Source organism: Odocoileus virginianus, chromosome 23 (assembly GCF_023699985.2).
Source record: "Odocoileus virginianus isolate 20LAN1187 ecotype Illinois chromosome 23, Ovbor_1.2, whole genome shotgun sequence".
Taxonomy (NCBI): Eukaryota; Metazoa; Chordata; class Mammalia; order Artiodactyla; family Cervidae; genus Odocoileus; species Odocoileus virginianus.
The window spans coordinates 16,092,114-16,114,550 of NC_069696.1; the positions used below are offsets into that span (position 1 = coordinate 16,092,114).

At 54.1% G+C, this 22,437-nt stretch overlaps 1 protein-coding gene across 1 annotated transcript; it reads left to right on the forward strand.

Moving 5' to 3' along the window:
* Nucleotides 1-2,227: 2,227 nt before the first annotated feature.
* On the forward strand, nucleotides 2,228-22,404 carry SELENOO (selenoprotein O). Its single transcript, XM_070453560.1, has 9 exons — nucleotides 2,228-2,857; nucleotides 13,262-13,465; nucleotides 14,292-14,472; nucleotides 15,804-15,934; nucleotides 16,267-16,547; nucleotides 20,629-20,779; nucleotides 21,433-21,618; nucleotides 21,687-21,843; nucleotides 21,946-22,404. Exons 1-9 carry the CDS (start codon nucleotides 2,289-2,291, stop codon nucleotides 22,117-22,119), a joined length of 2,034 nt encoding a protein of 677 aa, XP_070309661.1. The 5' UTR covers nucleotides 2,228-2,288; the 3' UTR covers nucleotides 22,120-22,404.
* The last annotated feature ends 33 nt before the right edge of the window (nucleotides 22,405-22,437 follow it).

Genomic DNA, 22,437 nt, shown 5'->3' on the forward strand with positions numbered 1-22,437 from the left:
TCTGGGAAAGAATGATGCTCCCTGGCGGGGGGCGCTGGGGGCCCAGGGTCCGTGATGGGGGTGCAGTCAGGGCCACACAGGGGCACAGACGACAGGGAGCTGTGCACACACACCGGGGCCCACAGGCCTAGGCGCACGGCCAGGAGGGCGCAGCCTCACTCAGCGCGCCTGCCTGTCGGCCGAGTTTCCAGAGAGGAGCCAGGAAGGGGCTGGCTCAGCCCCACACAGCAGGGCCGCGTGGACCCACCTGCACAGGACGGACTCGGAAGGTCCAGAGGCCGGACGGCCAAACGGGGAGGCAGAGTCAAGGCTGCAGGGCAGGGAGGGCCACTGCCGCTCCTGGGTTGACCTGCTGGGACCTCTGGAACCAACCAGATATTCCCTCTGATGTGCATGGCCAGTAGGCACCCGCAGGCTGTCAAAACCCAGTCCCGCCAAGTTCCAGAGTGCAGGCAGGGCAGGGGCCGAGGGTGGGGGGCGCTGGTCAGGAAGAGGGGAAGCTCAGGCCGGTCTCTCAGGCAGTTAGGAAGGAGGCTGGGCACAGAGGACTCTACCCGCAGGTGAGGAGACCCCAGGTGGGCCCAGGGGAAAGGGAAGCCGTCTGGCTGCAGGAGGCGGCTCTGGGTGCTGAGCAGCACCAGACCCTCACCGTGTTATCTCCATCGTTCCTGGGAGCGCCACTCCCACCCCAGGCAGATGGTAGCATCCTTGCTCCTCTGGGGAGGAGCTGGAGTCGGGGCATCCCCGAGGGGGCGGAGCCAGCAGTGCAGAGCGGGGGCCCCAGGAGGCAGTTCTGGAGAGCCCCCCATGTCAGAGGTGGATCGGGGCTGCTGCACAGAGCGGCCCGGACAGGAGGGCTCTGGGGAAGTTTGTCCAGGTCTCAGGTTTTGCTCCAGAGAAGGCAATGGCAACCCACTCCAGTACTCTTGCCTGGAAAATCCCATGGGCAGAAGAGCCTGGTGGGCTGCAGTCCATGGGGTCAGGAAGAGTCGGATAGACTGAGCGACTTCACTTTCACTTCTCACTTTCATGTATTGGAGAAGGAAATGGCAACCCACTCCAGTGTTCTTGCCTGGAGAATTCCAAGGATGGCGGAGCCTGGTGGGCTGCCATCTATGGGGGCGTACAGGAGTCGGACATGACTGAAGCGACTTAGCAGCAGCAGCAGCAGCAGCAGCAGGTTTTGCTCTGGGCCCGGGTGGGCGGGGGCTTGGGAACCCCTCCGAGGACCACCCTCTCCAGGCAGGCATCAGCGGGTCACCTGGGGGCCCCACACGACTCTTCTGAACGGGACCCCGGAGTCACTCTGCACACTGACCCCACCTCCTCACCTAGGGAGGCCCTTCGAGGCCAGGCTTGGCCCTCCCCACCCCGCGCCCGCTCCAGCCTCCTGGGCGTCCACGGGGATTTTCTGGGGGAACTGCGGCCCGGATCAGCACAGCTGCCGCCGTCCCAGCGCGTGGTGAGGAGAAAGACACAGGAGAAACAGGAGAGTAAGAGCCTGCTTACTTCAGAGAGAAGCGCAAAGAAAAGCACGGGCTGACCGGAGGGAGGCCGGACAGGCAAGCGGAGGGGCGGAGGGCGGAGGGGCGGCGGGGGGCCGGCTCCCAGCCGGGGGAGGGCAGCGGGCGGAGGGGCAGCGGGGCGCCGGCTCCCAGCCGGGGGAGGGCAGCGGGAGGGGAGGGGCGGCGTCCGGCCCGCCGGAGGAGCAAGCGGCCGCACCCCCGGCTTCGGCTTCACCCCGGGGCCTTCCTGGCCCGAAACTGCCCCCTGACTTCCGGCCAGATCTTGACCAGCGCCGCCGTCTTCCCCCCCTGTCTTGTGCGCGCTGGGCAAAGGACAGTCAAGGGCCAGACCCCAACAAAGCTGGTCCTGCTTCACGCGGAACTGCGGGGCACTCCGAGGGTCCCCTGGGGCCGTCACTCGGCACGGTCACCGGACCGGAGCTCTCAATCCGGACGGGCCGGAGCCCCCGAGGCGGGCCTCCAGGACCTGCCGCTGTGGCGCGGGGCAGTCCCCGCCGCGCTCTCCCCCAGGGTCGGGCCGGGACCTCGCGGTCCCCCAGGCAGGACCTGGAGAGGAGGCGGACGGACAGCGAGACCAATCAGAGCCAGACTTCCACGGGCGTCCTGCTCAACTAGGCGTGTCCGACTCTGTGCAACCCCACGGACTGCAACGTCCCAGTCAGGCGCGGCCCGGGAGGTGAGCCCGGGGCGGGACTTCCTGTCGGGGCGGCGGGACTTCCGGGGCAGCGGGACTTCCTGTCGGGCGCCGCTGCGGCGCCTCAGATGGCCGCGCTCCGCGCAGCGCTCGCGGCCTCGCTGGCGGTCGCCCGCGCCCCGCCGCCGCCCCTCGGCCGCCGTCCGCCGCCCGCCCGCTGCTCCGCGTTGGCCGGTGCCATGGAGCCCGCGCCCCGCTGGCTGGCCGGGCTGCGCTTCGACAACCGCGCCCTGCGCGCGCTGCCGGTGGAGACGCCGCCGCCCGGTCCCGAGGGCGCCCCGTCCGCGCCGCGGCTGGTGCCCGGCGCCTGCTTCAGCCGCGCGCGGCCCGAACCCCTGCGGCGGCCGCGCGTCGTGGCGCTGTCGGAGCCCGCGCTGGCGCTGCTGGGCCTGGGCGCGCCGCCCGCCGCCGCCGCCGCCCGCGAGGCGCGCGAGGCCGAGGCCGCGCTCTTCTTCAGCGGCAACGCGCTGCTGCCGGGCGCCGAGCCCGCCGCTCACTGCTACTGCGGCCACCAGTTCGGCCAGTTCGCGGGGCAGCTGGGCGACGGCGCCGCCATGTACCTGGGCGAGGTGTGCACCGAGGCCGGCGAGCGCTGGGAGCTGCAGCTCAAGGGCGCGGGGCCCACGCCCTTCTCCAGGTGTGTTTGGGGGTGCACCCGCGGGGTGGTCGGGGGTGAGGCGTGTGACCCGGGACCGTAGAGCGAGCTGGGCAGCCGCCCCCGAGCCGAGGCTCGGACGAGAGGCCGGGAGCTGTGCGCCCTTTCGGGTCGGGCTGAGCGTCTGATCCCGCCGCGCTGGCGGCTGCCCGTGCTCTGTTCTGATAAACGACCCACGGACTTCGGAGCCAGTCCTGCGCGTGACACGCTCTTGTTTACCGCTTGCCCCGCGGGGCTGCCAGCGCTGCGGAGCTCAAGGCTTCGTCTGAATGCTGACCGGGCCGTCGGCTTGCCTCCCACACACTTAGCACCGCGGATGCCTACTTACTACTTGGGGCCAGCCCTGCTCTGCGGGCGCAGTGAGGTGGGCGCTGTCCGTGCTCCTCCAGGGGCTCATGCTGCCAGCCTGGGTCTAGACCTTGACAGCCCTAGCTGGCAGGGTGCCCAGCTGTCCCGCCTCAGCTGTATGCCCGCGGCAGACAGGCTGTTCTGCTCTTTAACACGAAAAAGTTCATATCCATCGCCCATGTTGTTAAGGGCTTGTTGAATGGCCAGAAGAATTACACCTAACTTGGAGTTTTATATTCAGACATTCTGAAGGTGTGCTGCTGTCTGGCCCCTCCCACAGCTCTTGCCTCCCCCCTGTCAGGGACTGAACCTGCCCCCCGCCCCCCCATCTGTAGCAGATCCACCTCAGGTTCTTCCTCATACCCCAGTCTTCAAACCTTTCTGCGTCTGCGACATCCTGAGTTCAGCCTGGCACCCCCACCATGGTCCTGGGACAACCTGCTCAGAGTTGTTTGCACCTGCAGCTGGTGGAAGCATCTCTGCTCTTGCGATCACGTGTGAATGTCTCACTCTGGGGCTTGCACATTGTATGAGCAGCTTTCAACTTCATGTGTTCATTTTGACCATTTGTTTTTGTTTAAAAAAAATTTTTTTTGAGAGTGACATGCTGCTGGAAGTTGCTTTTAATATTTGAAGACTTGAGCTGTAAGTCAGTGTTTCCAGACCTGAAGTCCTTTAAAAGAAAGGGGCTGTCTGACTGTTAGCAGACCCCAACGCTTCCTGGGGTCCCCAGCTTCAACAGCACTTGAGGCTAGCATCTGAAGTGGTGTGAGTGGGTTAGGCCAGCAGCTGCTGGAATCCCCGGGTGTGAGTTGGAGGTGAAGGGACAGGCGGCTTCTTGCCTTTGCCTCCATGGGGGTTGGGGTTTCAGGACGGCAGGTGCAGGAGAGCTTGGCGTGTGTCCTTGGCGCCCTGTGGGGGCAGGGTTAGGGAAGGCCCTGTACCCTTGCTGTGTGGTCGTTAAACGGTTCTGGTTTCTGCTTTGGGCGCCTCGCCCTGGGCAAGGAGGTAGCCTGCCTGTTTTCTGGATCCTTTTTTACCAGATCCACAATTAGCTTAAGCAGTGCTGGCTTCCTGCTGAATAGGCCAGGGTGGGGGTGGAGTGACATTTGAGGACAGATTACAGACCACAAGGGGGTGAGTGGAATGCAGCTGTGTATTGAGTCTCACCAGCCAGAGGCAGGTGTGGTCAGCCTGCAGACCTGGGGTGACCATCAGGCCTGGTTTCTAGAGGTGTCAGTCACACCTGGAATAAACTCCTCCCAGGTGAGGGTGAGGCAGGAGGCCAAGATGGTCTCCACGACGTGTGGAGGCCCATGGAGGTCTCTGCTGACCTCTGGTCCCACTCTAGGCGTATGCCCTAGCACCTCAAACTCATACTGGCCTCTTCCCTGCAGAGGATGTGGGGAGAGGTGCATCCCAGGCAGCTTCATGCAGCATCTGTGTCCTTTGGCAGGTGAGACGGAGTGAGCCCGGAGTTTTTTTTTATTCCTAGAGAATTTTCTAAGTTGTCTCAAGTGCCTTCCTGCCGGGGGAGTGCTCGGACGCTTCCGTGCCCTGGGCCAAGCCAGGGCACCAGACCCGACCCTGAAGGGCAGAGATCCAAACTCACTCTGTTGTGGTTGCTTGATGGGTGGGGGCTCTTGGAGGTCGAGGTGTCCAGCCCCCTCACCTTACAAGGAGGGGCCTCAGGACATGGCTCATGCAGGCTAGCTGTTCTCATGCACTGCTGTGACTTTCCTTCTTTAATTTGGAAAAACAAGGAGTAAGAAACTTTGGATATCGTCACTCTGTTCTAATGGGTAAAAAACTGAAAAATCAACAAGTCTTCTTAGATCTGCAAGAAAAGCGAGGTGAGAGGGCAAATCACTGCCCACACCCCACCCCTGCCCCAACTGGAGAGACAAGCAAAGACAGAGAATTGCGCATCACCAGAGCAGGAGTCTCCAGGGAGTCTTGCACTGCGAACGATGATTTACTGGAGGCTCAGTGTGGACAAGCCAGTTAAAACCCCAAGGGCCCCAGTCATAAGGGGCCCCTGCACCTCGGCGAGTTCTACCTCCTGGAGCTCTGGAGGCCAGAGTGAGCCTGGTGGCCCTCACAGTGAGCACTGGTGGAGAACCCCTTTGTGCTTCTGGCAGGAGCAGGGAAATGAAGCCATTTCAAGTTCGCAGGAGGACCGTGTTCTTAGCAAGCCTGCCCTCGGGGAGCTAATTAACCCGAGGCTGACCTGCTGGGGTCTTCTCAGAGCCTAAGCGGGGAAGGGGAAGTGCCCAGCTCCAGCCTCTGGCGGAGAGCAGACTGAAAAGCCCATGTGAATGTTCTCAGTCCAGAGACCCAGGTTCACTGACAGGCTGAGGCCTCCACCCAGTACCTGAAACCCACCACCACATCACAGCGGCCTGTTTATAGCTGTTCTTTTTGCCCCAAACATCATGCCTGGCTATCAAGAAAAAATTACAAAACATACTAAAATGCAGGAAACACAGTTGCAAGCGACAGGGCCAGCATCAGAATTAGCCTCAGACATGGCAGAGGTGTTGGAACTGTCAGACCAAAGACTTGACATAACTGTGATTAATATGTCAAAGGCGCTAATGGATAAAATAGGCAGCATGCAGGAACAGATAAGCAATGTGAGCAGAGAGATGGAAATTCTGAGTAACACCAGAAGGAAATGCTAGAGATTTCTAGTAAAAACACTAGCAAAAATGAAGGATGCCTATGATAGACATATTACTAGACTGGACACAGATGAGAAAAAATCTCTGAGCTTGATCTCAGGAGAAACCTACAAAGATGCAAAGCAAAAAGAAAAAAACGGAAAAAGCCCAAATGCTATTCCAAGAACTGCAGGACAGCTGCCAAAGAAGTAGCATGTCATAGGAATACCAGGAGAGAAAGAGAAAGAGGGACAAAAGAAATATTTAATGTAGGGACTGAGGGTTTCTCCAAATTAATACCAGATGCCAAACAGATACAAGAAGCTCAGAGTACACCAAGCAAGATAAATGTCTACCTGCCCCCCCACCAAAAAAAAAAAAAAACTACACCTAGGCTTATAATTTTCAAACTACAGACAAGCAAAAACAAAGGGAAAAAGTGAAAAAAGCTAGAGGAAGGAAACACTTCACCTACAGCAGAGCAGAGATTAGAATGACAGCTGAGTTTTCAAAAGCCAGGCAAGCAGAGTAAAGTGGAGTAAGGGAAAAAACTCACCCATCTAGGATTATGTGCCTTGTGAAACTGTCCTCCAGCAGTGGAGGAGACACAGACTGCCTCAAAAAGTGAGGGGAATTGTCACCATTAGATCTGTTTTGCAAAAAATGTTGAAGATGTTCTTTGCAGAGAATGGAAATGATACAGGTCAGGAACTTGAATCAACACAATCGAAGAGCACAGGAGAGGGAAGTGAAGGCAGAGTGAAACCTCTGCTTCTCATCGTGACTGATACAACAGGTAACAGTTTAAAATAGTGGAAACAATGCATTTGATTATGTGTAAGTGAAATGAATGACACCAAATGGAATAAGGGATGGGAGGAAGAGGTTGGGATTATTTTGTTACTATGAAGTACTCATACTACCCATGGAGTAGTATATGGTACTTAAAAGTAGACTCGGATTAGTTGTGAATGTGTATTACAAACTCCAGGGCAACCATTTTTTAGAGTAAAAAAACAAACGAAATGCACAAAAAAAAGTATTATTGATATGCCAGGAGAGAACCAGTGAAAAAGGAGAAAACAGAATCACAAAACGCTCAATCAAAACCACAAAAGATGGGGACGGTGGGGAAAGACTGAAAGGAAAGAAAACACTTTGGTCTAAATGCACTAATTAAAACACAAGATACTGTTAATTTTTTTAAAAAAAAGGTCCTAAAGGAAACAAGGAGGAAAGAAAGAAGAAAAAAAACAGGTCCTATATGTTGTCCATAAGAAATCCACTTTAAATATGAAGACATGTAGATTAAAAGTAAAGGGATACTAGTGCACCATGCTAACACCAATCCAAAAACGAGCAGGAGTAGTCATACTAATTCCAGAAAGAGTGGACTCTGGAGTAAGGAAAGTTCCCAGGGATAAAGAGGGGTGTGGCAAAATGAAGGGGCCCACAAGGCAGAGCAGTCCTTAAGGTGAGTGACTGAGTGAGTGAAACTCGCTTAGTCGTGTCCAACTCCTCGCGACCCCATGGACAATACAGTCCATGGAATTCTCCAGCCAGAATACTGGAGTGGGTAGACTTTCCCTTCTCCAGGGGATCTTTCGAACCCAGGTCTCCCGCATTGCAGGCAGATTCTTTTACCAGCTGAGTCACAAGGGAAACCCAAGAATACTAGAGTGGGTACTCTATCCCTTCTCCAGCGGATCTCCCTGACCCAGGGATCAAACCAGGGTCTCCGGCATTGCAGGCGGACTCTTTACCAGCTGAGCTGCCAGGGAGGCCCATCCTTAAGGTATATGTGTCAGGCAGCAGCAGAGTGCCATTTGGCAGAAACTGACAACTTCAGAGAGGCACAGAGGACCCACTGTCTTCAGTCGAGACTTCAACACCCCTCTGTCAGAAATGGACAGAGCCAACAGGCAGAAAATCGATCAGCACGCTTTTGAGCTCAATTAACACCATCGATCAACTGGATATAATGAACATCTAGGCCTACTTCATCTAACAACAGAATACATATTCTTCTCAGGCCCACATGGAACATTTATCCAGATAAATCACATTCTAGGCCATAAAACACACCTTAACAAATTTTAAAAAATAGAAATTATACAGTGTCTATTCTCAGGCCACAATGGAATCAAACTAGAAATCGATAACAGATCACTGGAAACTCCCAAATTCTTGTAGATTATGCAACATACTTCTAAATGATGCATGTTAGTTGCTTCAGCCATGTCTGACTCTTTACAAATCCATGGACTATAACCCACCAGGCTCCTCTGTCTGTGGAATTCTCCAGGCAAAAATACTGGAGTGGGTAGCCATACCCTTCTCTAGAGGATCTTCCCAACCCAGGGATTGAACCCAAGTCTCCAACATTGCAGGCAGATTCTTTACCATCTGAGCCACCATCCCAAGAGAAATTTTTAAATGTTTTGAACTAAATGAAAGTGAAAATATCAAGTGTGTGGGGTACAGTAAAAGCAGTGCTTTGAAGGGAATTTATAGCAGTGAGTGAGTGCATATGTTAGTAAAGAAAAGAGATCTAAAACCAATATTTAAGCTTCCACCTAGGAAACTACAAAGAGCAAATCCAATCCAAAGCTGGTGGTATAGTGGTGAGCATAGCTGCTCTCCAAAGTAAACAAGAAGAAGGAAAATTAGAGCAGAAATCAATGAAATTGAAATAGGAAATAATAAAGGAGAAATCAGTGAAATGAGAAGCTTTTTCTTTGAAAACATATATAAAATCAATACACCTCTAGCCAGGCTAACTAGGAAAAAAGTTAGGACGCAATTACTAATACCAGAAATCAAAGAGGGAAGATCATACAATTCATATAGACATTAAAAGCATAATTAAAATACTTCAAACAGTACTATGCTCACAAATTTGCTAGCCTAGATGAACCAATTCCTTGAAAAACAAAATTTGCCAAAACTCAAAAGAAAAAAATAGACAATCTGAATAGGCCTTTATATATTAAAGAATAGACAATCTGAATAGGCCTGTATGTATTAAAGAAATTGAGTCAATTAGTAGCCTTCCAAATCAGAAAGCATCAGGCCCAGATGAGCTCAATGGCGAATTCTGCCAAACATTGAAGGACAAAATTATGCCACTCTTTTCAGAGAATGGAAGCGGAGGAACTGCTCCCTGACTTGTCTGAGTCCAGTGTTGCCCTGGATACCAGATCTAGACAAAGGCAATGCAAGAAAACTACAGACCAAAATCACTCATGAACACAAAGAATTCCTCAACAAAACATTAGCAAATCAAACTCAACAGTGTATGAAAAGAATTATACATCACCACCAAATGGATTTATTCCAAGTATGCAGGGCTGGTTCAACATTCAAAAATCAATCAATGTGATCCATCAGGTCAACAGGCTAAAAAAGGAAAATCATATTAGTTGAAGCAGAAAAGGCATTTGACAGAATCTAACACTCTTCATGATAAATCAGAAATAGAGAGGAACTTATAGAGTATCTACAGAAAACCTCTAGCTAAATCTACTTCATCATGAGAACCTCAGAGCTTTCCCACTGGAAACAAGGCAAAGATGTTCCATCTCTCCATTGCTTCTCAGCATCCCTGGAGGTCCTAGCTAATGCAGCAAGACAAGAAAATCAAAGGCATACACATTGAGATGAGAGAAAGAAAAAACATTTTTGTTTGCAAATGGACATCTATGTAGAAAATCTCAAAAAATGGACCAGAATGAGCTCAGAGCAGTTATAATATTGCAGGATACTGTACTACAGCAAAGCAATGACAAGTGGAATTTGAAATTAAAAACACTGTTTCCATTAGCATTCCTAAAAATGAAATACTTAGGTGTGAATCTAACAAATGATCTCTATGAGGAAAACTACAAGACTGATAAAAAAAGAAAGAAATCAGTGTAAAGATATTCCATGTTCATGGATAGGAAGATTTAATATTGCCAAGATGTTGGTTCTTCCCAACTCAGTCTATAGATTCAGTGCAACTCCAATCAAAGTCTCAACACGTTATCTTGTAGAAATTAACAAAATGATTCTAAAATTTTTATCAAGAGGCAGAACCCCAGAATAGCTCAATATTGGGGGACAAGAACAAAGTCAGGACTGGCACCGCCCCCACTTCAAGACTGACTGCAAAGCTGTGGTAATCAAGAGGGTGTGGTTTTGGCCGAAGAGTGGATAGATGAGTGGAGCAGAGCAGAGCCAAGAAATAGACCCACAGAAGCATGGGTCTTTAACAGAGGAGCAAAGGCAAGCCAGTGGAGCAATGATATTTTCAACAGATTGTACTGGAACAACTTCCCAATCCCAAAGAAAGGCAATGCCAAAGAATGCTCAAACTACCATACAATTGCACTCATCTCACACTCTAGTAAAGTAGTGCTTAAAATTCTCCAAGCCAGACTTCAGCAAGACATGAACCCTGAACTTCTAGACGTTCAAGCTGGTTTTAGAAAAGGCAGAGGAACCAGAGATCAAATTGCCAGCGTCCACTGGATCATCGAAAAAGCAAGAGAGTTCCAGAAAAACATCTATTTCTGCTTTACTGACTATGCCAAAGCCTTTGTGTGGATCACAGTAAACTGTGGAAAATTCTGAAAGAGATGGGAATACCAGATCACCTGACATGCCTCTTGAGAAACCCATTTGCAGGTCAGGAAGCAACAGTTAGAACTGGACATGGAACAACAGACTGGTTCCAAATAGAAAAAGGAGTATGTCAAGGCTGTATATTGTCACCCTGCTTATTTAACTTAAATGCAGAGTACATCATGAGAAACACTGGACTGGATGAAGCACAAGCTGGAATCAAGATTGCCAGGAGAAATATCAATAACCTCAGATACGCAGATCACACTACCCTTATGGCAGAAAGTGAGGAGGAACTGAAGAGCCTCTTGATGAAAGTGAAAGAAGAGAGTGAAAAAGTTGGCTTAAAGCTCAACATTCAGAAAACTAAGATCATGGTCCTATCACTTTATGGCAAATAGACGGGGAAACATGGCTGACTTTATTTTTCTGGGCTCCAAAGTCATTGCAGATGGTGATTACAGCCATGAAATTAAAAGGCACTTACTCCTTGGAAGGAAAGTTATGACCAACCTAGACAGCATATTAAAAAACAGAGACATTACTTTGCTAACAAAGGTCCGTCTAGTCAAGACTATGGTTTTTCCAGTGGTCATGTATGGATGTGAGAGTTGGACTATAAAAAAAGCTGAGCGCCAAAAAATTGATGCTTTTGAACTGTGGTGTTGGAGAAGACTCTTGACAGCCCCTTGGACTGCAAGGAAATCAAACCAGTGCATCCTAAGGGAAATCAGTCCTGGGTGTTCATTGGAAGGACTGATGCTGAAGCTGAAACTCCAATACTTTGGCCACCTGGTGGGAAGAACTGACTCATTTGAAAAGACCCTGATGCTCTGAAAGATTGAGGGCAGGAGGAGAAGGGGACGACAGAGGGTGAGATGGTTGTATGGCATCACTGACACAATGGACATGGGTTTGGGTGGACTCCGGGAGTTTGTGATGAACAGGGAGGCCTGGCGTGCTGCGGTTCATGGGGTCTCAAAGAGTTGGACATGACTGAGCGACTGAACTGAACTGAAACAACTGAACGTCCACATTAAAAAAAAAAAAAAAGAATCTAGACACAGACCTGACACCCTCTACAAAAATTAACTGAGAATGGATGACCAACCTACACACATAATGCAAAAGTGTAAAACTCCTAGAAGATAGAAAATCTGAATGACCTCAGGTATGGAAACGACTTTTTAGATACAACACAGAAGACAGGATCCGTGAAAGAAATGATAGGCTGGACTTCATTAAATGTAAAACTTCTGTGAAAATGTCACGAGAATGACAAGCCACAGACGGGGAGAAAGTCTCTGCTAAAGACACGTCTGATAAATGTCTGTTCTCCAAAACATACAAAGAAAGCTCAAAACTCAAGAATAAGAAAACAAACTGATTTTAAAATGGGGTGAAGACTTTGTTAGATACCTCCCCAAAGAAGATACAGAGATGGCATATAAGCACATGGAAAGATATTTCACATCATATGTCATTGGGAAAATGCAAATTAAAACGGTGAGTCACCACTGCACCCGTGAGAACGGCCAGACTCCAGGACACTGCCAACACAAGATGCTGGCGAGGATGTGGAGCAACAGGAGAGCTCACTCATCGCTGCTGGGGTGCAGCGTGGCCGGCTGCTTGGGAAGACTGCGGTTTCTTACCAAGCCAGATATTATTGTCACCATACGATCCAGCAATCATACGACTTAGTATTTACCCAGAGGAGCTACAAACATGTCCACATGGAATTCTGTATAAGGATGTTCACAGCAACTGTATTCCTAATTGCCAAAACTTGGAAGCCACAAGATATCCTTCAAGGTAAATAGATAAAACATGGCCCATCCAGACAATGGAACGTTATTCAGCAAAAGAATAGGAAAAAAAAAAGCCATCAAGCCATAAAAACAAAAACCTGTTGGAAACTTGGACGCACGTCAGCAAGTGAAGAAGGTTAATCTGAAAAGGCCACACAGTGACACTGTGACATTCTGGAGAAGGAAAGCTCTGGAGACAGTAACCAGACCAGGGGCTGGGAGGGGAGAGACGGCTCGGTGGAGCACAGAGGACTTTGTGAAACTTCCCTGTGTGACCCCGTAGTCATGGTGGATCCCTGTCCGGGCAGTTGTCCAGACCCACAGGACGGGTGACACCAAGGGTGAACCCTGATGTAAAATAAACATGGGCTCTGGGGGATGGTGACATGTCCGCGTGGGTTCACTGACAGATGTCCTGTCTGGTAGGAATGTTGATGCTGGGGGAGGCTGTGTGTGTGTGGTGGGGGATATATGAGAAATCTCTGCCTTCTGATAGGTTTTGCTGAGAACCTAACACTGCCTAGGAAAGTAAAGTCTATTTAAGATAATAATAACGTCAGTTTAGGGTAAGAGAACGTCTCAGTCATTTGGAGCTGCCCAGGGTGGGCTGAAGTCCTCCCGCCACTGCAGACAGTGCTGTGTCTGTGTTGTTGTGTTTTTTACAAAGTAAATTATTAGGAACAGAACTGTAGAGTTACGAGTGTGCGTGTGACCCAGGGGACGGCTCTCCCTGTGGACTCGGCTCCCACGGCAGGCTGGGCACCCGTGCTGTGGATCGAGACCTGCAGGACACTAGGGGCATAGCACCTGGGGTCACTCGAAATAGACACGTTCTACGACGACGTCAGAGCTGCGCATGGCCTGGTTTAGAGAAGCCGGCAGCGGCTTCCCCGGTCCCTTCGGCCTGCGGCTGTGCCTGCACTGCCGTGCCCGGCAGTGACCTCTGTGCTCGACCTCAGGCAGGCCGACGGCCGCAAGGTGCTGCGCTCCAGTGTCCGCGAGTTCCTGTGCAGCGAGGCCATGTTCCGCCTGGGCATCCCCACCACGCGGGCCGGCGCCTGCGTCACGTCCCAGTCCACCGTCGTGCGTGACGTCTTCTACGACGGGAACCCCCGGCCCGAGCCGTGCGCCGTGGTGCTGCGCCTGGCCCCCACATTCCTCAGGTGAGGCCCGCACACTCACGTCCCTAGGCCAGGGGCTGGGCAGTGAGCCCAGAGCCACAACCTGGGGTCTGTGACCGGGGGCTGCATCAGGCGCGCCGGGAAAACGGCCTCACCTGCATCGCTGGGCAGGTGGCCGTGACGCCCAGCACGCCCGCTCCCAGTGCCCTGGGAGCACTGGGCACTCCTGTTGCCAGGGGCCTGTGAGTCCTCGCAGTCACCAAGCTGCCTGGAGTCGAGCACTCGGTACCAGCCACCTACAGCCAGTCGCCAGGAGGCAGCTGTGGCAGTCTCGGGGATCAGGGGACTCAGCTGATCGCACAGCTCAGCTGTCTCCGGCCTCGCCTTTGTCTCTGGGGTGGAGGCGCCGGGCCCGTCTTGGGCCCGTTTCGGCCGTGGTAGCTGTGTCTGGATCAGACGGTCTGCTGAGGGCTGGTCTGTGTCATGTAGGCAGTCGGGCAGCACCCCTGGCCTCCACCCATGAACTGCTGGCGGCCGGCCCGTGTGATCAGCAAACATGACTCTGGACATTGTCCCGTCTCCTGGGGGTGTAAGTGCCCCACTGCTGACCCCAGCTCACCCCAGTACAGGCTGCCTCCCTCCGTGAGAGACAGCATGGATCCCCTCATCCCTGCAGGGTGGCCATGGCCGTCCCGCCCCACGTGCCCTGGGAGGCGCCCTATGTCAGCCTGTGTCCCTGAAGATCAGCCGTGTTTGTATGGTTTGTCCCCTGCTCTGGCCACAAACGCTGCCAGCAACCCCCTTCCCGCTTCACTCAGGAGGGGCGGCGTCACATTTAACTGGCTGTCAACGTGGGTCTCCCCTGCAGGTTCGGATCGTTCGAGATCTTCAAGCCCAGAGACGAGCACACGGGCCGCGCAGGCCCCAGTGTGGGGAGGGACGACATCCGGCTGCAGATGCTCGACTATGTCATCAGCACCTTCTACCCCGAGATCCAGGCGGCTCACCCTGGGGACCCCGTGCAGAGGCACGCCGCCTTCTTCCGGGAGGTCAGTGGGGGCCGTCCCCTGAGGGTGGGCACTGGGTGTCCTGCCCTCTGAGTCCCCTCCTGTCCCAAACCCCCATCACCACCCACTGGCTTGGCCCAGGGCTAGCTTCTCAGATGCTGAGGGTCAGGGTCCTGGGATGGACCCCCATTTGAGCAGCCTCAAGGAGCTATGCAGAGATCTGGGGGCGGAGTCAGGGCTGGCAGGTGTTGGGTCTCCCACATGGGGCCTGTGCGCACAGTGGCCCCCACCACACACCCCTAAGCCTCTTGATTTGGGGGACATGCTGACTTTCCTGGCTCAGGCTGAATGCACCCTAGAACTCTCAGGTATGGTCCCTCCCAGGGCCGTGCAGGCATCCCCGGCGGTGGCCACAGTGGGAGGGGTACAGCCTCAGCCCGTGGCGTGGAGGCGGCAGGGCCGGGGGTCTTCCTGAGGGCTGAAGGCTCGCAGCTGACACTGTGCCCCAGAAGTGGGCCCAAAGCAGCGCTTGTTGGGCCCCGCCTGCACCCTGGGGACCAGGTGCAGAGACACGCTGGGGAGGTCTGGTCCCTCCCCAGACCCCCCATTCAGTCACAGTTTCTTCCTATCTGTCACATGGGCAGTGCCAGGGAGACTTGAGGCTCAGCTCACACCCACGGTAGTGGCCTGGGTCGTCCCCCACCGAGCCTGGTCTCTTGGTCAGTGAAGCTAAGTGTGGTGCCGTCCAACGCAGGCAGCGCCCGCGACCTCAGAAAGCACGCTGCATGTAGGCTGCTCAGGGGGCCACGGGCCATCTGGTTGGTGCACCTGCGGCTCACAGGGTTCCCCCTGGCTGGGTGCAGGGTGGCAGGGCCGGTGCTCCCCCACTGGCTGGGTGCGGGGCGGCATGGCTGGTGCTCCCCCCCGGCTGGGTGCAGGGCTGCAGGGCCGGTGGTCCACCCTGGCTGGGTGCGGGGCGGCAGGGCCGATGCTCTTCCTGGCTGCCAAGGTGGGCCGGTGGAGCCTCGTCCCCTGCAGCCCCGGGTGAGGCAGGACCTGGGGCAGGTTTGCCTGATAATGTGGTGACTTGCTTCCTTCTTCCAACATGGTCATCCCACGTGGGGACCTGTGTCGTGAGAATGTCAGGGTTCCCTGATGTCTCTGGTTTGGGTAAAAGCCAGAATAGTGAGTATATAAGAGACGGTGGTGTGGGGGGGGGTTTCCTTCTCACATGTCCTCGGGCATTCTTTCCAAGTCAGGACGGGACACTGGGCAGGCCCCCAGGAGTCACACAGTGCGAGACCGGCTCAGCGGGCACTGGTGATTCGGGGAGGGGCCGGGCCGAGGGAGTAGCGGCGGCTGTCCCATTACAGGTGACTCGGCGCACGGCCCGGCTGGTGGCTGAGTGGCAGTGCGTGGGCTTCTGCCACGGCGTGCTCAACACGGACAACATGAGCATCGTGGGGCTCACCATCGACTACGGGCCCTTTGGCTTCCTGGACAGGTGGGCGTCCCGCTGCCCGTTGGGGCCCCCGGGGAGGCCCACGTCAGCACAGGCATCACAGGGCACCAGCCATCACAGGCCAGCATGGCTGCTTCTGTGAACATTTTGTTCATGTTTGATTCTCAGCAAGGCCTGGTCATTCCCAGAGCAGGAATCCCCCAGTGGGCTTTAGCACAGACACGTTTAACCAGCACCCTCTGCTCTTGGGTGAAAAGTGGGCTGAAGGGGCAGGTGAGGCTGCAGGGCCCTGGGGGACGGGGCAGGACAGTGGCGTCCACTCGGTCCCTCGGTGGGTCCCTTTAGGCACCACCCCACTCTTGCCCGTGTGGCAGGTACGACCCTGATCACGTGTGCAACGCCTCCGACACTGCCGGGCGCTACGCGTACAGCAAGCAGCCTGAGGTGTGCAAGTGGAACCTGCAGAAGCTGGCCGAGGCCCTGGACCCTGCGCTGCCCCTCGAGCTGGCCGAGGCCATCCTGGCGGAGGAGTTCGATGCCGAGTTCGGCCGGCACTACCTGCAGAAGATGCGCCGGAAGCTGGGCCTCATGCAGACTGAGCAGGAGGGGGATGGCGCCCTGGTGGCCCAGCTCCTGGAGACCATGCACCTGACCGGTGAGTGGGGGCGGGTTGCTCACGAGCTGCGGCTGTCTGGGTCCCCGTCTCCCGTCCTCCGGGACTGCCTTTGCAGGGCATGTGTGACTTCCTGGCCAATCCGGCTTGGAGGCCCAGTGCTGCCCTGCAGAAGTGGCCAGCCAGGCGCCATTTGCTGTTCCTGCCCTTGGGGAAAGCATCTTTCACGCAAGCGTGCCATGAGCCATGGGCCAGTTCACACGTGACTCCTCTCACTAGAGTACGCTCCCTTCTATCCACTGCTGCGTGCTTTCACACTGCGTCAGTCGAAGTGACCACGTGGTTTTACTTCTTTGTCCATATCCTGCCTCCGTTTAAAATGCTTCTCACAGCCTGGAGGCTGGACGTCCAGCCTCGGGATGCCATCTGCTGGCTGCGACCTCACAGGAGCACGGAGCCACTGGAAGGGCTGCAGCCTTGTCCCTGCCTCCCAAAGGCCTCATCCCCAAACACCGTCCCCCCGAGGTTTGGGTCTCCAGCTGTGAATCTGGGAGGGGACACACAGACACCCCTTGCATTCTGGGGTAAATCCTACATGGTCTTCTGGTATTTTGCTGAGGTTTCTTACGTCTGTACTTGGAAGGGACACTGGTCTGTAGCTTTCTTTTCTCATGGCACGTCTGTTTGGCTTTGGTATCGACACAGTGCTGGTTTCATGAAATGAGTTGGAAAATGTTTCCTCCTGTTTTTTAGAAGAGTCTAAGGACTGGTGTTAACTCTTCTTTAAACGATCGGTAGAAAGAAAAAAAAGTTGGGTAGAATTCACCGTGAAGCTCTCTGGTCCTGACATTTCCCGTGTCAGGAAGTTTACAGTCTCTTTACTTGCTATGGGCCTAGTGAGATTTTCTTTTTCTTCCTGAGTCAGTTTTGGTGATTTATGTTCTTAGGAATCTGTCATTTAAGTTATCTGAATTACTATTCATAGTGTCCTCTTAGTCTTTTATTTGTCTAATCAGTAGTGATATCCTCACTGTTACTTTTTTTTTTATTGTTTTCAGTTAGTCAGTTCAGTCGCTCAGTCGTGTCCAACTCTTTGCAACCCCATGGACTGCAGCACGCCAGGCCTCCCTGTCCATCACCAACTCCCGAAGCTTGCTCAAATTCACAACAGTTGAGTCGGTGATGCTATCCAACCATCTCATCCTCTGTCATCCTCTTCTCCTGCCTTCAGTCTTTCCCTGCATCGGGGTCTTTTCTAATGAGTCAGTTCTTCGCAGCTTCAGCTTCAGCATCAGTCCTTGCAATGAATATTCAGGACTGATTTCCTTTAGGATTGGCTGGTTTGATCTCCTTGCAATCTAAGGGAGCCTCAAGAGTCTTCTCCAACACCACAGTTCAAAAGCATCAATTCTTCGGCGCTCAGACTTCTTTATGGTCCAGCTCTCACATCCATACATGACTACTGTAAAAACCACAGCTTTGACTAGACGGGCCTTTGTTGGCAAAGTAATGTCTCTGCTTTTTAATATGCTGTCTAGGTTGGTCATAGCTTTTCTTCCAGGGAGCAAGCGTCTTTTAATTTCATGGCTGCAATCACCATCTGCAGTGATTTCAGAGCCCCCCAAAATAAAGTATCTCATTGTTTGCACTGTTTCCCTATCTATTTGCCATGAAGTGATGGGACCAGATGCCATGATCTTAGCTTTTTGAATATTGAGTGTTAAGCCAACTTTTTCACTCTCCTCTTTCACTTTCATCGAGAGGCTCTTCAGTTCCTCTTCACTTTCTGCCATAAGGGTGGTGTCCTCTGCATATTTGAGGTTATTGATATTTCTCCTGGCAATCTTGATTCCAGTGTGTGCTTCATCCAGTCCAGCATTTCATATGATGTACTCTGCATAAAAGTTAAATAAACAGGGTGACACAAGGTGATACAGCCTTGACTGGTTCCAATTTGGAACCAGTCTGTTGTTTCATGTCCCATTCTAATTGTTGCTTCCTGACCTACATACAGATTTCTCAGGAGGCCAGTTAGGTGGTCTGGTATTCCCACCTCTTTAAGAATTTTCCACAGTTTATTGTGATCCACACAGTCAAAGGTTTTGGTGTAGTCAATAAAGTCAATTTTTTCTTTATTGTTTTAGCTAGAATTTTGTCAATTTTACTGATCTTTTCGAAGAACCAATTTTGGTCTCATTCTCTCACTTTTGTTCTCTATGTATCTCTGCTTTCATCTTCCTTTCTGTTAAGTTTGGTCTTATTTGTTCTTTTTCTATGTCCTTAGGTATGAGATTAGGTTATTGATTTGAAATGTTTTTATTGAGAAGTAACTGATATGCAACATCTTACAGGTCTCAGGTGTGCACCATGACATATACATGCAGTGGGAAATGATCACCACATGCAGTCACATTTTTTTCTGGTAATGGCAGCGCTGTTCTTTTAGTTCAGACATATATAATGATAAACTTCCCTCTGAGCACTGCTGCTTTTGGTTCATACCTCCAAGTGTTTTCTCATTTCCCTTGTGATTTCTTTTTAGACCCAGTAGTTGATTAATTTTAACATTGTTATTCAGTTGCTAAATTGTGTCTGACTCTTTGCAACCCCATGGACTGCAGCAAGCCAGGCTTCCCTGTCCCAATTTGCTCAAACTCAGGTCCATTGAGTTGATGGTGCCATCCAACCATCTCACCCTCTAGTTTTCCTTCCATTTGTGACTTCTAGCTTCTTTCCATTGTGGTTGCAGAATACACCAGTGTTCTCAGGGTACTGAGACTAGTTTCATGGCCTGACGCACAGTCTGTCCTAGTGAACGTGCACCTGAGAGCTTGGGTGGGGCACTGTGCTTGGTGTCCGTTGTTTCCCTGTTGACCTTCTGTCCAGGGGTCAGGCGCTGATACCCCTGCTCCCACAAAACTGCTAGACTCTGCCCTTCAGCTGTTTCTTGTTGTTAATTGGAGTACAGTTTCCTTAACACGTATGCAGGAATTTCCCCAGCGGTTAAGAATCTGCCTTCCGACGCAGGGGTCGTGGGTTTGATCCTTTGTCGGGAAACTGAGATCTCGCGTGCTGCAGGACAGCTACGCCCTTGCACAACTGGAGAAGCCCCACGAGCCACAGGGACGGCCCCGAGCAGCCAAGAAGCGTTTCCCTTCAGCTTTATGAGTGTTCGCTTTCTGTGTTGGGGGCTCTTGTTTGACTGTTGTGTCTTCTTGCTGAACTGACTCAACCACATCTAAGGCTCCCCTTTGTCAGGTGCTTATATAAAGTCTACTTTCTGGTGTCAGCATAGCCACCCAACTTCTTAGGTTACTATTTGTGTGAGATATTTTTTCCATCTTTTTGCTTTCAACTTAAGCGTCTTCATACTGTCATTGGATCATGTTTTTTATCCATTCTGCTGGTCTTTGCTCTTTGAATAGTGACATTAATCCACTTACTTTGGGGGGGAGCAGTCCTCTCAAGATCTTAGTTCCCCAACCAGGGGTTGACCCCATGCCCTTGGCATTAAAAGCGCAGTGCTAACCACTGGACCAGGGAAGTCCCAGGTCCATTTACTTTAAAAGTTAACTACAGATAAGGAAGAATTTATGCTGCTTTGTTGTTTTCTGTCTTACACCATTTTTGTCCCTTATTTTCTGTCGCCATGCTCGTGTTTAGGTGGTTTTTTGGGCACACCATTCTGGCTCCCCACTCACTTCCTCTTCCGTCTGGTTTCTGGCCGTTTCCTTAGGGGTCATGGTGACACTGACGTAGCCAGCCAGGCCAAGGACACCACACAACAAGGCCGGTTACCGCAGGTCCTCTGCTAGCTCAGCCTTGCAGTTCCCAGAGCGTGCAGTGCTGAAGGCGCTGACAGCAGCGGGGGCCAGGGCCAGCCTCGGTGCCTGGACTGTTTATTCAGGTCACTGATAAAGAAACTGGGCTTGGAGGCCTTGGGAGACTGAGTGACTTGTCAGGTTCAGAGTGGGCACCAAGCTGGGGGAACTGAGAACAGGCTGGGGGTGGGGGTGGTCAGGAACCCCTGGCCTGACGCCCAGCAGGGCTCCACACATGTGCTGGATGAACACGTGTGGTCATCTGGTGACGGGGCTGCGCCCTGAGCAGCTTTGTGTTCTAGGGGCTGACTTCACAAACTCCTTCTACTTGCTGAGCTCCTTCCCAGCCGCGCCTGAGTCCCCAGACCTGGATGAGTTCCTGGCCACGCTGACTGCACAGTGTGCCTCCCTGGAGGAGCTGAGGCTCGCCTTCCGACCCCAGATGGATCCCCGGTGAGTGCTTGGGTCTAGCTTCCCGGGAATTTGTTTCCGGAAAGGGAGGAATATTTAGAACGAAGCCATGGGTGGTCAGACTCTGGCTTTGTAGCCCTGAGGCCCACTCGTCAGAGGAAAGGACGTGATCCTGACGCTGGAATGGGGGGCCAGGCGGCACAGGCTGGGGCATGGTGGTCTCTGCTCCAGGGAGGCTCCCCAGGAACAGCCTGGGTGTGGCCCGCAGTCTCCAGCCACCCAGGCTTTCTGCACCTTTGTGCGGGGAGGGGGGGGGGGGGGTGCGGTCCACAACTCAACCCATCAACAAGTTTGGTGCCCAGCAGAAATCTAGTGCAGCTGTGCCGGGGAGGCTGAAGCTGGCAGGACCTGCTGAGCCCAGAGCCAGGGTGACTGAGAAGGGGGTGTCAGGGGCTGCCCTGCCCCCCCGCCCCAGGCGGAGGATCCAGCTCTGTTGTCTCCATGGGCGGAGTCAACAGCGGGAGACTGGCCTGGCACGTGCAGGGGCTGCCACAGAAGGAGTGCGGGCGGCTGGTTGTGTTCTCCCGTCTGCCCCGCCCACCGCACCCGGGCTCCGCCCTGGCGGGGCCAGACACAGCGGTGTGGCGGGCCGGGAGGGCCGAGCCCAGGGCCCCTCACGCGCCCGCTCCGCGCAGGCAGCTGTCCATGATGCTCATGCTGGCGCAGTCAAACCCGCAGCTCCTGGCGCTCATCGGCACGCGGGCGAGCCTGGCTCGGGAGCTGGAGCGCGTGGAGCAGCAGTCTCGGCTGGAGCAGCTGAGCGAGGCGGAGCTGCGCAGCAGGAACAGGAGCACCTGGGCCGCGTGGCTCGGCGACTACAGGTGCCTCCCGCCCCTCCCCCCACCCCCAGCGCGGGCCGGGCTGCACGCTGACGCCCAGTGGGTTGCAGGGCCCGGCTGGAGAAGGACCGGGAGGCCAGTGGCGACGCGGCCGCCTGGCAGGCTGAGCGGGTGCGCATTATGCGCGCCAACAACCCCAAGTACGTGCTGAGGAACTACATCGCGCAGGGCGCCATCGAAGCTGCAGAGAGTGGCGACTTCTCGGAGGCAAGTGCTGCCCGCCCGCCCCCTCACCCTCCGGGCTGCGGAGGAGGCCGGCCCCCAACAGCCCCCCCCCCCCCCTTCGCCCCGCTCTCCGCCCCACTGCAGGTGCGGCGGGTGCTGAAGCTGCTGGAGACACCTTACGGTGGGGAGGTGGAGGCCGCCGAGCCCGAGGAGGCCTGCGAGGCCGCCGAGACCCGCGGGGCAACCGACCGGCGGCGCTCCTATAGCAGCAAGCCCCCGCTCTGGGCGGCGGAGCTGTGCGTGACGTGATCCTCGTAACCGCCCTGGGGGCTCCGCGCAGGAGACCCCAGGGCCGAACCCCTGAGTCCACGAGGCGGGCCCCCCCGTCTCTCCGTGACGGTGGAGACGTCCAGTCAGGACCTGACCCGTCTCTGCCCGACACTGACTCGCCACCCTTGCCCCAGGCTCTGCTCCCCACGACAGATGCCCCACGCTGGCACCACACAGGCCCGAGGACCGGCTGCTCAGCCTCCGCCCACCTGGCCACCTGGCGGGGGTGGGGCGGGCGGGATGAGGCCCCCCAATAAACCGGCAGCCTCCTCAGTGGTCCCGCGTGGTGGTTCTGCCCCCGCCCGC